Source organism: Hemitrygon akajei, chromosome 5 (genome assembly GCF_048418815.1).
Source record: "Hemitrygon akajei chromosome 5, sHemAka1.3, whole genome shotgun sequence".
Taxonomy (NCBI): Eukaryota; Metazoa; Chordata; class Chondrichthyes; order Myliobatiformes; family Dasyatidae; genus Hemitrygon; species Hemitrygon akajei.
In genome coordinates, this window is record NC_133128.1 from 181,670,735 (window position 1) to 181,686,380 (window position 15,646).

At 40.9% G+C, this 15,646-nt stretch overlaps 1 protein-coding gene across 2 annotated transcripts in view; it reads right to left on the bottom strand.

The window, feature by feature from the left end:
* The window catches only part of ly75 (lymphocyte antigen 75), a 180,320-nt gene that overhangs the window by 88,465 nt on the left and 76,209 nt on the right, over nt 1-15,646 (bottom strand). For both annotated transcript variants that reach the window (XM_073047388.1, XM_073047387.1), the window contains exons 10-11: nt 13,787-13,875; nt 4,279-4,448 (exon numbers count right to left, since the gene is read on the bottom strand). In XM_073047388.1, coding sequence (XP_072903489.1) covers nt 4,279-4,448; nt 13,787-13,875 — 259 coding nt within the window. The remainder of the gene's footprint in view (nt 1-4,278; nt 4,449-13,786; nt 13,876-15,646) is intronic.

Consider the following 15,646-nt stretch of genomic DNA (forward strand, 5'->3'; position numbering starts at 1 on the left):
GTTTATTTATATTAAATTAATTTCAAAATCGTTTCTTATATCTTTGAAAACCATTGTATTTTTGATTACATGATGCTTAAAGAGTGCAAAGACATTTATTTTCTACATGTTTACTTATTGAGATACAGTGCAGGATGGGCTGCACTGCACACCAATGCCCGATTTAATCCTAGCCTAATCTCAGGACGATTTACAATGACCAATTAGCCTACCAACCAGTACACCCAGAGAAAAGCCACACGGTCACGGGGAGAACATGCTCCTTACAGGCAGGGGTGGGAGATGAAGCTGGGTCACCTGTACTGTAAAGCATTGTGCTAACCACTACGCTACCATGCTCTGTAGATTACTCGTCAACTCAAGTGTGAGACCTGCAGGTCTATCAAATCTGTTAACGTGTCGTGCAGCTGGGAAGAAGCCACCTCAATGGCCAGTTATTGCATCAGTTAGAATCACTGCTGTTATTGTGAGGAAGGAGGGAGTGAGCTTGTGCTGAGTAAGCCTCAAACACAGATCTCAAGACTGTTTCATGTTTTCAATTCCAGCCGGAATTCGGTTATCATTTTTTACCATTGGAACCATACATCAGCAACATTTATATTTATCTAGGGAAGGGCACAGTGACAGAGAGAGAGTGCCTTCTCCAGCAATTTGTAAAAGAACCATTCTGGGAATTGCTGTAATGTAGGTGATTATTACTGCTCTGGGATTCGAACCTGGAAGTAAGGCCCTCTGGAATTGTGACTTTCTGGTGTAAAATCCAGTACAGCTGAATAAGGGGAAATTGCCAAAGTATGGCCACTTCTTTCTGCCACAGTCTCCTTTTGTTTAGTCACGAATGTAGTGAGGGTGAAGATCACAGTCATTTGAGGAAAATTTGCTTCATGTCAGTTCCAGTGAGAGACGTCACAAATGATCTCATCAGCATGCAACCTCAAAGAAATTGCTACTAGAAACAGTAGCACATTTTTTTCTATTTCTTTCTATTATAAATGTTGAAAAGTTCACTTCATAACACTAACGCAGATCCTGGTAACTACACAATTGTGTGATGATGAAAAATTGATTTGACTACTTTGGATGGTACTTAGTTTGATATCTACTCGCTCTGCTCATTTGCTTGATATTCTTAAAGAATATCAATACTTAAAGCTTTGTCATATTATTTAATAATAGTATATGGAACTTGTAAAGAATAAAATATTATTTGGTGATAATGGTCACATTGAACAAACAATAATTGACACTTAGGAGCCGGGTCTTGAGATGCAAGTGGTTTAGTCACATGCATGTGGAGAAACCGCTCCAAAGGCTTTACCATCAAATTACAAATTGTCAGGGTTTTTTATGCAGTAGAGCGATGTGCCCATATGAATGATTGGCCTTTGATACACTTGTCACTGATCTTCACACTTGCTGTGCAGTGCTGGGTCATACAATTGCTCAAGCAGTTCCTTTTCATTGTAATCACATGCTTTTATTGTTTGGCAAGTGGTTTCATAACTGATAGTGTATCCTCTGTCTTTTATTTGTCAATGATTGCCCATTATACTGCTGGTCTTTAGGGCAGCAATGAAAGTCCTCTATGTCTGTCTGTCCTTGGCCACAGAACAATTCTTCATTGCTGTTTCCGTAACAATTTTTTTTTTGACCAGTTAGGGTTGGTAACACTGAACACCTGAACCTGGAGGATCTGGTTGGCCTCTGCCCTTTGACCTGTTTGGCATAGGTGACGCTACCAAGAGCCGAAGCTTAACACCCTGATTCCAGACAGCATACTCTACAGCTCATTGAGGCACACAAGCCTCCAAACCACAACAAGCTTATGGCCCTCTTGGAGGGTTCTGTCTGTGACTAGTTCAAAGAGCACCAGCCCTTCATATACTTATCTTGACACACTGCTTTGTTAATCCCTTTAGCCTGTTTAGACGATCACACACAGCTTGTCGATTCTTCCATTCTTCTCCTCTCTCATTAATGAATACAATTAAGCTCCTGTATTAAATGCTTGTGAGGATGCTCGGGAAGTGAGTTGAACTGTTGGATTGATAGGTATCAAAATCAAACCTAATACTATTCTCAATCGATGACTATCACCAGCCAGTAATCAAAGGAAAAAATCATAAATAGTTTTATTTTACTGTTTTGAAGTACCTAGACAACAGCACAGCATATGTGATTCTGCTGTTTATCGATTAGAGTTTAGCGTTCAATATCAGCATTCCCTCAGCATTAACGATCAAGTTTCTAAGCCTGGGCCTCTGTACCTCCCTCTGAAATCTCCTTACTGGGAGAGCACAGCCAGTACACTGCTGTGGTAACATCTCCTCCTTGTGGGCAATGAACACAGGTGCACATGGAGGATGTGTGCTTATCCCACTGCTCTGCTCTCTCTACACTCATTATTGTGTGGCTAACCACAGCTCAAACACCATCTATAAATTCACAGATGACACCACCATTGCTGGTAAAATCTCAGATGGCAAAAAAAAAGAGGTGTTCAGGACTGAGTGAGGTAGATTGGCTGGTTGAGTGGTGTCACAAAAACAACTTAACACTAAACATGATCAAGGCCAAAGAACTGATTTTGAACTTCAGGAAGGGGAAGCTGGGAGGAGATAGTCCTCACTGAGGGGTCCGCTGTGAAAAGGGAAAGCAGCTTTAAGCTCTTGGCCGTTAACTTCTCTGAGGATCTGTCCCACGCCCAACGGATTGATGCAATCCCAAAGAAAGCACGTTAGTCCTCTACATTGTTAGGAGGTTGAGGATATTTGGTATGTCATCAAGGGTCTTCCAAATTTCTATAGATGTACAGTGGACAGCATTCTGTCTGGTTGTATCACAACCTGGTACAGAGGCTTCACAGGATGGCAAAAGGCTACTGTTACATCCCCTGTGGGTATCTTGTGACTCTCACATGACCATGATGTAATTGAGTCTCTGCTGAGCGTGATGTAATGGTCTTGTGATGGTGGAGTGATGTAATTTCCCGCCAGTGTGAGGTCACATGATGTAATTTTCCCGCCAGTGAGAGGTCATGTGATGGCCTGTTTCAACAAGTATAAAAAGGGGAAAGCCTTGCTGTGACGCAGGTCAGTTCGTGGTTTAATTCGTCAGTAACTCCGTTATGCTGCGAGTTCGTCCCGTGATGCAGTTTTGTTTTAAAGTGGAGTTTTACTTTCTATCTTAAGTCTCAAAGGTTATTGCTGGCAGTCTCACCAAACGCTGCCAGTTTAGTCCAGTCAGAGAGTGAAGAATTTATTGAAGTATGGTAAACCCAAAGGATCGAGTAAAGTTGATGTCGTCATCGGTAAAACAGGATCGACCTTACTGAACCCTCATTCGGAAGAGATAGTAACCTGCATCTGAGGTAGTCCCTGCTATAAGAGCAGAAAGGATTGGAGCAGGGTTATTCGCCAAGGAAAAGGTCAGTGCCTTTAAGCTGTTTTATTTCCTTTGTCGTAAATTCTTCGGGCAAGGCATATTTTGGCTGGGATCAGCAGTAACGTCATGTCGTCAAGGAATTCATTACTTCAGGAAAGTCTCTCCTAATTGACTGTGTAAATCATTTGGACTTTTGCACTTATTGCTTTAAGAACTGTGTTCGCATTTATTGCTTTAAGAACTGTTTCAGTTGCCGTATAGCAGTTAACTTCCAGTTAAGTTAGTCGTTCGTTTACTTCTCATTTCTTATTGAGCAGTGTTTAATAAATGTTTTATTTGTTTATAAAAAAAAAACCTGTCTCAATTCTATATTCATTGTTGCCGTATCATAACACTACAGAGGCTGGCAGATTCAACCAGCTCCATCTTCACCATCAAAGCGGTGCCTCGAGAGGACAGCACCCATCATAAAGGGCCCTCACTATCTAGTACATGTACCTCATCAGGGAGGAGGTGCAGGAACCTGAAGACCCACACTCACTGATTTAGGGGCAGCTTCTTCCCACTATCTTTGGCCTTCTGAGTGGTCCCTGAACACCACCTCATTATTTCTTTGTTGTTGCTCTACTTATTCTGTAATTCATCACAATTTTGTGCTTCTGCACTGTACTGCTGCTGCAAAGCGACAACTTTCATATTAAATATGACAGTGATAATAAACATGACTCTGCCTCTATCACAGCTCGGAAGCCACTGAGCCATATGTAGCTTTCACTGCTCAGGTTATGGCTCCGCTCCAAATTTGGCAGAAAATAAGGCTATGGTACCTTCTCTATTTTGAACACAAACACAAGAGTGATCCAGGGCTTTATCAAAAATACTCATTGTACCTACCTGGTTGATACGCATTCCAGTTTGTGTATGTTACGGGTTCTTTCTTCTTATTTATAACCGACCACGTATATTCTCCTGTTCCATTTTTATCCTGCAAGCTTGTCCAGAAGTACTTGTCGCTTTCTGTTGTATATTTTGCAATTAAACTATTAATGAATTCTTGCTCAAACCTGTAATTCAGGGAAAACGTATATTTACTTGACATACAACTGTATCTTTCTCGTTGCACAAAAACTGCACAAAATAACAACCTTTCATTGGCTGTGATGACAAGTAACACATGTACAGAGGAGCTAACTATTCTGCTGCTAGCATGTAAATTATTTGTGGTTACATCAAAAAAAGTTTGCATCAAAGCTAAGCGATGTGTTTGTTCAGTTTGGATAAGTTCTCACTCAAAATTGCATTAAGGTTGAAGAGTGGGACTTCACCACAACAGAAAATAACAGCTAAACATGCTGTGATATATTTATGAACTACTAAAAAAATCAGTTGTTACAGCCGGGGGCGGTAATGGGAACAAGCTCTCACTACCTATTGAATGCTGCCATTGGCATGCATCTTAAATAACCCCTGACAACTAAGTACAACTCCTGGCTTTCACATGTGGATTAGCTACTGAGCCCAACAGAACTGTTTCTTTTAAAATAAGGGGCAAAGAAAAGTTAGTGGTGCCTTGAAACCAGTCACTTCGGGCAGATGGGGCTTGTTAGCCGCGATTGGCAGCTCATCTAGGGAAGGAAAACTCTGCTATCAAACCTCCGCTGCCTTGCGGCTATCCCCACTCATGGAGAAGGCTTCGGGAGTAAACCCAGAGGGAAAACTCTGGAGCTGGAGACCCTAAGGCAGTCCAATGTGGAGTTAACTCTGACTGGCGACTCCTGTGATACTGCTGGTGCCAAACTGCATCAGTCTCTGTGTTCCTTTTGGGTTCAACAGATGCGTGGAGAGGTGGAGCTTGCTACATGGGCAACAGCTTTCCTTCTATATTGTTCTGACCTGACTTGCATATCTAGATAGCTACAAGGCCTCAGACTCGGACCAAAAAATCCATACAACAGCAGCAAGGTACAATTCCAGGAAGAAATCTCAGACAGCCTGAGAGTGTAGAAATACTTAAATATTTTTTACATTACCGGGTGTATACAATTACCCATTCCAACATTTAAAATAACCATCATTTGATAAATCTCCTATCTTTGAAACATCAGTACATCATAACTGAAAGAGCATTCTTCAAATGAAGTAAACAGAAAAGGGCACGTCATGTCCTGCAATGAGCTTCCAACATAGAATCCACTTGGTCTCACTTTTGAAGAGAAAGGAAGTGCTGAAAATCTAAAGAAACTTCCAGGAACAATTAGTCCTTAATTAATGATCAAGAAATGCAAAGTATGTAAAGATACAATCCAATATTTTTAAAATTGGCAAATTCTAATAAGGTTTAAATTAAGAAGAATAAAAGGCATTCAAATACAATGTGCAATATTTGTGAAAAGGCAAGACCATTACAACAACTTATTACAACAGTATTCAAGGCTATGAAGTCATAGAATAGCACATTACACAAACAGGCTCTACTATTCCATAGTGACCAAAGTGCCATCTGTCTGCATTTGACTGACAACATTCCAATCTTTTCCTATCCATGAATTTATCTAAATCACTTTTAAACATTGCAATAGTGCATACATCTACCACATCCTCCAGCAGCAAATTCTACCCTCCCACTATCTTCAGTTTCAAAACTTTTCCCTCATGTTCCCTTTAAATCTTTCCCTTTTCAACTTAAACATTCCCTTGGTTTTAGACTCCCTCTACCCTGGGTAGCAAGGTGGAGATATGCTTCTATCAAAGGAGGTGTAAGGCACTCCACTCCTTCCCTCCGCTAGCCTGCGGGTCACCCTTGGACAAGGTGTAGCAGCTGCTTAGCTCCCGATCAGGGTCACGTGAAGCTATGGGAGCAGGTGGTGGATGGTCATATGAGCTGCTGGTGCATATCACAAGTCTTACTTATCTGACACCTGAAGCCATACAGACAATCTCTAAAGAGTGTTGATAATGGCTGGGGTCACCCATATTGTAAAGACACTGCCCAGAAGAAGGCAACGGCAAACCACTTCTGTAGAAAAATTTGCCAAGAACAATCATGGTCATGTAGAGACTATGATTGCCCAGGCCATACGACATGGCACATAAATGAATGAACAAACCCTGGGAAAAGGCTGTGACCTTCCACCTGATCCATGCCCCCCACCCCTTAGTACCCTTCCCTCAGGGAAAACAATACCAGTGCCAGCCTATCCAGTTTATCCTTATAACTCAAGCCCTCCAGTCAATGCAATATCCCTGTGAATCTTTTCTGCGGCCCGTCGCGCTTAATCACATACTTCCAAGAGTATGGCAACTGGAACTGCACAATATTCCATGTGCAGTCTCACTGAGGGGCTAAACAGTTGCAACCTGAGGTCCCAGCTCTTGTACTCAATGCTCTATCCCATGAAGGTTCGCGTTTTATACACCTCCTTTACCATGTCTACCAGTGTTGCCATCTTCAGGGAGCTACAGTTGTCCCTCTGGTCAATGACATTCCCCAGGACCCTATCATTTACTACGGAGGTCCTGTTTAAATGTATCATTAAATCATCAGTTTATACTCGACAAAGTAAAATTCCATCTGCCAATCCTTCAATCACTTTCTGATTCTAGATCCTGTTGTAATCCTTCTTCACTGTCCACACCACTAATTTTGGTGTCATCTGCAAACTTAGTCATCCTGCCACTGATATTCTCATTCATATTGTTAGTAGTGTTGGCCAGAAAGAACTATAATCTGCAAATCAGTGAGTTCAAATGAATTAAGGACAGTGGAAGCTGATGGACCAATTGCCTTTCTTCTTGCCATGAGGGAGGAGATAGAAGCTGCCATTTTATGAATACTCGGTTCTCCATTTTCTGAGTCATTTGCTTGGCTTGATCAGCGTTTTAAAGTAGACACAATGAAGCCTCAGGTAATCTGCTGGACTAGGGATCATTTCCAAGTAAGAAGTCATTTGTGAGGTGTTCCTTGGTCTGTGAATGTTGGTTTGCGAGATTCAAGCTAGTGGCTGATTGAGAATAAAGCCATAAATTACTAATTGTCACTTGCTGGGAAGAGGGCAATAAATGATGCTGGACTGGAGCAGAGCCAATGAAAAGTTGTTAAAGGTCAGACACATGACCTACAGCTAATGGCACTGGAATGCAATATTTAATTGCTAAGAAATGAATATAAAAGCAGACGGTTCAAGTGTGCTGGCAGTGGTAACTCTGTAGGAGAATAACTATTGTGGCTGTGATGTGCCCCACGGATATGTGGAGATTTGAAATGGGATGATGGGGTACATGTGGCCAGCAGCAGAAACTCCTGTTTACTTGGTATTATATTTTCTGTTCTTTGACTGTTCATGGAAGGTTAGGAAAACTTGGTTGGTGTGTACACAGGTATTGGTTGTGTAAGTTCATATGTTCTTCTGTTGGCACAGTAAAAGTACTCGTTGGTGATTACAGATTCTCTCTCTGTGTCTCACTGATCATTTATTACGAGGAGTAGAATTCTGATAACAGAATTGGTGTCCCTGTTGTAGGATTGAGTTTAAATCTCTCCGTCATTGGAAAACTTGAGTCAGACCACATGGGTGAAAACCAGAGAGACCTGAGGGCTGGATGGTTTGTTAGTACAGACCCAGGACAAAGAATCCAGTGAAATCTGCAAGTCTGGATGAGTTGGATTGTTTTGATTGGAGGGGATTCATCCAGAAGTACATACTGGGGAGCCTTTATGTATATTTAAGGCAGAGGGTGATTGGTCAGGGCTGGAGACTGGGGTTGAGAGGAAAATTGGATCAGCCATGAGAAAATGACAGAGCAGACTTGATGGGCCAAATGGCCTAATTCTGCTCCTGTATCTTATGGTCTTATAAAGACACAGGAATACAATAGGCTCATTCAGCCTATCAGGTTTGCTCTGCCATTCCATCATGGCTGATATAGTACCCCTCTTTCCCTCATTCTCCTGCCTTCTCGCTGTACCCTTTGACACCTTGACTAATCAAGATCCTATCCAACTTCATTTTAAATATACCCAATGAATTAGTCTCTACAGCCATCTGTGGCAGTGAATTCCACATATTCACTACTCTATGGCTAAAGAAATTCCTCCTCATCTCTGTTCTAAATGAACGTCCCTCTAGTCCGAGGCTGTACAATCTGGTCCTCTCCATATCCGCTCAATCTAGGCCTTTCAATAGTTAATAGGTTTCAATAAGATCTTCTCCACCTCAGTCGTCTAAACTCCAGTGAGTATGGTTCCAGAGCCATCAAACACTCTGGACCTGTACTCACTGTGTCAGTTATTGGTTCCCACTATCAGCAGTCTTGGTTGCACCAATAAGATTGCCTGTGTCATCACGACCTATCACTCCTGATGAAGGGTTTTAGCTTGAAACGTCGACTGATGCTGCCTGACCAGCTGAGTTACCTCAGTATTTTGTGTGTGGTGATCATTTTCTCCACAGAGAATAGCACAAGGGATATCTAAAAGCTAATACTTAGAAACTAGAAATATCGACAGGTTTTATATTAGGAAATCTAGACAAAAAAAAACTTTGTGTATGTTTTGAAATAACTACATACATCTCTTCTTGAAATCTGACTCATTACAATGTTATTTCCCCATAAGACGGCTTGCATATGATGATGTCAATAGCAGTACAGTGCACACAAATCATTTCCTGACTGAACTACGATTAACAGGTGTTTACTGACTGTGATTTGTGACCGCGGTTATTTACTCACACTTCCACAATGATGATTACATTGTTGTGGCCTGTACACAATCATTTGTGTGGGTTTTAAAGAAAACATTCATCCTCTAAGTTCTTTTTAAGAACAGAATTGGTTCCAAGGAAGACCCAGTATTCATAATTGTTTACAGATCCTTCAGCATGCATGGCTGAGGCTGCTGTTGACTGCAGGGGGTTGGAGACAGTAAGATCTGTGCTCTGTGCTTGGTGAAAGGGCAGGATGAGGGGGCATACCCCTGAATACACATGTGCATTATAACCCTCCTTGATAACTGGCCTCCCCAACATCCAGGACATCTTCAATGAGCGAAACCTCAAAAAGAAATCTATAATTAAACCATTAGTTTCAAAGAAAATATGCAAAATTATAGGTCCGCTCAGCAGATTGGAATTCTAAATTGGAGAAAGGCCAATTCTTATGTAATAAGAAAGGATCCAGAGGTGTGGATTGGGACAGGCTGCTTTCTGGCAAAGGTGTACTTGGTAAATGGGAGATCTTCAGAAGTGAAATTTTGTGAGCACAAAGCTTGTATGCACCTGTCAGAAGAAAAGGTTAAAAAAAAGCAGGTGTAGGAAACCTTGGTTTTGAAGAGATAGTAAGGTACTGGATAATGAAACAAAGGAGATGCATAGCAAGTATGGGCAGATAGGAACATATGAAGTGCTTATTGTGTACAAGAAATGCAAGAGAACACTTACGAAAGAAATTAGGAGGGCTAAAAGGAGGTATGTAGTTGCCCTAGCAGACAAGGTGGAGAATCCTAAAGGACTTTACAGATATGCTATGAGCAAAAGGATTGCAAGGGATTACTCTCCCTCACAATGCCCAACTGCACATGGCTGCCATAGAGACACTTAATTCAGCATGTAAATAACATTGCTACTGCCAGCCAAGTAAGTAGCAGTATGTGTATAACATCCAGATCTTGGTTTGATGCTTTGTAAAATGAATAAACCACCATGGTGTTTTGTAATTTCAGGGCACTGCAGTGCAGGAGGATATTTCCGTTGTTGTCATTCATGAGCAAGTCTTTTACTGAGAGCAGAAAGCAAGACTAAAGCACTTGCTCTCAAAGAAATTACATCTTCCTGCATCCATGTTCCACCCACGAGCTTTTGTTTTAATCTTACCTTTCTCCTCAAGAAATTTATTTCTGCTAAGGGCTTAACTACCGCCCAATCCTAACTAATCTGTCAGGTCTGGGAAAATTACAGGGAGTACCACATCTGAGAACTGTTTCGTTCTCCAATCATGCCTAACAGTTGAGCTGAACAGACTTTGATCTATCTCCATAGTAATGAACTATAGGTTCAACATTAACATTGAGCTCTCCTTCCACCATTTCCGTGCTCATTTTATTAGCAAGTGTCTTCACTCGTTGCTGTCATGACATATACTCTCTGAACAGTCCACTGAACAAACCTAGATTTTTGCGAAGCCGGTAACCAGTTCTCCAACACTTCATACCACAACTCTGGCACTGAAAATATCTTCTGGAGATCTTCCCTCCACAATCTTCAACCACAAACAGCCTACTTGTACCCTATGTCCACAATCTACAAACTAGATTATTGCGGTGCACCCCGTTCTTTTCCCTCATAACCAATTTCTTTTTACCAATTTCTTCCTCCTCTCACAGACTGCATTTGGCTTCCATGTTATGACAACTTTGCAGAATGTCTGTGTTCAGTCAAGGCTGATCTTGAAGCTCCAAGTGCATTTCACTTGCTCTCTATCTCACTCTGACCTATGTTTAAAAGTTAAAAGAATATTTATGATCAAAACTCAGAATAAAACTCAGGTTCATCTTCCTGCAGGCAGCATTGCGTTTTGCTGGAAATGTAACAAACAGTAGCTCATCACCTACCTTAGCATATTACAATCTTCCAGACTGATTAATACACCAGATTCTTTAATTTTTTATTTTATTGAGATATAGCACAGATCGGCCTTTCCAGTCCTTTGAGGAACGCTGCCATCAATCCCCCGATTTTATCCAAGCTCAATCATGGGACAATTTACAATGACCAATTAACCTACCAACCGATGTCCTTGTACAGAGGGAGCACCCGGAGGAAACCCATGCAGTCACAGGGAGAACTTCTCACAGACAGCGATGGGAATTGAACCCTAGCCACTTATACTGTAAAGCATTCTGCCAAATACGTTACTGTGCTGCCCTGTTATGTGCCTAGGCTAAAAGTTGTAAGAGTTAAGTACAGGCCAGTACCACTAAGGGATGGAAAAGTACTGGGGTAAAAGTTATATTAGATTTTTGAAGGCATCTTGAAAAGGTATAAAAAGGGGACAATTTCTTTAAGTGGGAATCTTCTCTTAGCTGTGTCACAACCAGCCTCAAGAGAGCAAGAGAGTGAGAGAGACAGACACCAGGAGGGAAGGAAGACTGGAAAAACTGATGGGCACCTGCAGTTCCCTCTGAGAGTTTATTGCGTGACATGGCTTAGTCATTGGTTGATAAATATCATCTTATCTCTTTTACTGATTTATTAACCATCTTTTCTTCCTTTCTATATTTTTAGAGTTTATTACATAACTCTAATAAAGTAATTTCTTATCACCTTAGTGACCCAGAGAGCTATGCTGGCTGGAGTCAGGGCTTTATGCTTTGGCTCTTAGCAGGGTCACCCATGTCAAACAGGTCAAAGGGTAGAGGAAAGACTAAGAGTGATCCATCAGTTCTCCAGGTTCAGGGGTTCAGCTCAGGCCTGACTGGTCAAATAAAATTGTTATGGAAACAGTAATGAAGAATCCTTCAACATTTGAGTGGCTAATGGCACACAGAGACAGAGGACCTTAATTCCTGCCCTAAATGCCAATGGCATAATGGGAGGCAAGTTATAACCTTAATACATGTTCAGAGCCTCCTGTGTTTGCCAATATCTTTTGATGCTGAATTAGAAAAGAACAAGGAAAAAATTTCAAAAAATTTTCATTTACAAATGTTCAGCAGAATAACACTACCAGAATTTGACTATCTTCTGTAGAGTTATATGTGCTGTGATCTGTGCAATTCTCTGCCCACTGAAACAGAGGAGGTTACCTCAGTAACTATATTTAAGACAAGGTTGGATAGATTTTTGCAGAGTAGGGGAATTAAAGGTGATGGGAAAAAGTCAGGTAGGTGGAGATGAGCCCATGGCCAGATCAGCCATGATCTTATTGAATGGTGGAGCAGGCTCAACAGGCCAGATGGCCTTCTGCTGCTTCTGTTCTTATGTTCTTTTCTGAATCTAAGTTGAATAACAATGCAGAGTGGCTTTGCTGAGCATTGGTACATTAGTCCTATGGAGTACAGTTCTACTGGAAGATGGTACCATTAAGACATGTTGAACTGAGTTTGTAACAAAGCATGCGTCATCCTCCTCTGGTGCAAGTGCTTCCTGGAGTCCAGCAGACTCTTGTCAATATACAAAACCATATGTACAGTCAAGAATACATTTCCTTTTTTCATTACAAGTATAAAGCTTGGCTGCATCACAGAAACACCAATGTCTTTGAACAGAAAATCTTACAAAAAGTATTGGGTACGGCCCAAGCCAGCATGGGTAAAGCTCTCAGCACCACTGAGCAGTACATGAAACGCTGTTGCAGGAAAGCAGCATCTATCATCAAGGACCCCCACCACCCAGAATGTGCTCTCTTCTCACCGCTGCCTTTGGGAAGTGGTGCCTCAGAACTCACATCACTAGGTTCAGGAACAGCTACTACCCCTGAACCATCAGGCTCTGAATTCAAAGGGGATAACTTCACTTGCCCATCATTGAAGTGTTCCTACAACCAATGGACTTACTTTCAAGGACTCTTCATCCCAAGTTCATGATATTTATTTATTACTATTATTTCTTTATTTTTGTATTTGCACAGTTTGTTGTCTTCTGCACTCTGGTTGAATGCCCAAGTTAGTTGGTCTTTCATTGACTCTGTCATAGTTATTATTCGACAGACTTAATGAGTATGCCCACAAGAACATAAATCTCAGGGTTGTACATGTTGACATATGTACTTTGATAATAAATTTACTTGGAGCTTCGAAAGGCCTAAAGAGCAGAGATTTGAATTATGTTTTCAGCTACCTACGAGTGGGGGATGCAAGTTTGTAAGTATCTGCACACATGAAAACAATCATGTCATTACAGCAATATTCCAGATTCACTAGAGAAGCTGACAGCTGACCTCCATTAAGGTTGGGAGAATTGCATGCCTTACAGCTTCAAGCACCTAAAAACTAGTGAGTTGCTGGCATCAGTGTACATATGCAATCATATTGACTCACCACAATTGTAATAGTTGGTACTTTTGCATAAGCAAAATTAAATGCCACCACAATAGAAAAAAAAACAAAGTAGTAATCTGTTTTAGGTTTAAACCCATTAAGCTAAATTTTGGTCCACTGTTTGTTCTGAAAGCATATTATTACTGTCCAAGTTTTGGTTTCTATTATTTCACAAAAAGTGCATAAAAGAATGCACCAATATGGACCCCCCATGTACAAAAACAGGGCTTTTCAGAAAACACTGGCTAAAATACAAATTAATGTCCAGGCTACAAGAGTCATACTTTTACATAAAAATGTTGTGTCTGAATGAAAATATTTTAAAAAATGTAAACATTTTCAAAAAATAAATTGCAAAGTCTTGTATACCTGTTTTGTATTGTTAGGTGACATGTGGATTCAAATTTGACCTTTGTTGAATTAAGTTTGTAGCAGTAATCTCCATGCCTTCTCCAGTCCTTTTAAAAAAAAGAAAATAAAATTTTCAACCTTCAAAAATTAAACAGGTTATACCTTTTAAAATTTTACAGGTTTATGTTTTTCTGCCTCTTGAACTAAAGTTAATCTAAAGTTAATTTTAAATGGGCAAACTTCATACTTTTTACATAAACCTCACGACTACATACACTCAGTAGCCACTTATTAGGCACCCCTATAAACCTGCTCATTAATGCAAATATCTAATCAGCCAATCATGTGGCAGCGTAAACGCATGCAGACATGGTCAACAGGTTCAACTGTTGTTCAGACTAAACATCAGAATGTGGAAGGAATGGAATCTAAGTTACTTCGACTGTGGAAATAGTTGCTGTTGCTAGATGGGATGGTTTGAGTATCTCAGAGAAGGCTCGTCTCCTGGAATTTCCACACATGGGAGTCTCTAGAGACAGTTCTGTGAGTGAAGGCATCACAGAACTGAGAGATGTCATAGGAGAATTGCGAAACTGATTTAAGCTGACAGCAACTCAAATAACCACATGTTCAAACTTGTAGTGGATGGGCCACAACAGCACAAGACAAGGAACATGCACTCAGTGGCCAATTTATTAGGCACAGGAGGTATCTGAGTGCATACAGGATGTTTAAAATCAGAAACTCCTGCAAACACCTTGGTCAGGCAGTGTCTGTGGGTGAAGGTGCGTGGTTGATGTCACAAGTCGAGAGTCTACATTAGAGTTGGGAAAATGTAATACAAGTTGGCTTAGAGTTGCAGAGAAGGTGGGAGAAGAATGGAGAGGACAAAGACCTTCCAATACCTGTTTTGCCTGCCAGGCATTTCCAACTTTCTCCTTTCCTCTTCAGTTCTTTGCAACGGCTCTAACCTGTGTTTCATCCTCGCTGCATCTTAAATTGAACTGCTTTCCCATTCCTGAAAATCTACCCTGAAATCTGAAACGCTACCCGTTTCTCCCACAGAAACTGACTGATCTGTTGAGTGTTTTCAGTTTTACATTCTCCCACCCCCCCCCCCCCCGATATTTCTGCAGATTTCTGATTTTTCATTTAAAATATCAGTGCTGCATTTTTTGAAGGTCCCTCCCCAATCCAACTGCTTGTTGTGTGTTACTTCCTTGACTGTAGCTTGGTAGCAAGAATGACTTGATCCATTCAATGTGTGATGGTTGAGCAGACAAGCATGGGTTGGGGTATGCCATTTTGGGGGTAATACACTTCTTCCAACATTCACACTGGAGTTGTCTGTGCTCCTGACAAACAGATCAAATATTTCAACGTCACCCAATACTCCTTTTCCATTTTGAACAGTGATGGTCCAGGGATTCCTACAATTTGAAAAAATGCACCATCCCCAAGGATACTTTAAGAAGATTCTTGAATCAACTCCTGTTTAAAAAAAAAACTAAGAACAGGGTGGCTAATCATGAATCTGTAGATAATGAGATTTGTGTCAATTAATGGCAAAAACTGTACTCATTCACTTATGGTGATGATAAATGGCATTAACATCTCACCTTCATTGAGAGGTTCTGAGATATGATAAATGATTCACAATTCAAATCTTATCATACTTTTATTGTCAGGAAATCACATAGACCAAAGTTGGGTAGAGGACATTTGCTTTATTGAATGCAAAAGTGAGGCCCATTCTCTTGTCTGGATGAATCAAGATTAGCCTTGCTTCAAACATACCAGACTTGTGTTGCAATTCCCTGTAAAATTAACCTGATACAAATCAACCTTTTTCCATGGGATGTTCGAAAATGACATAAC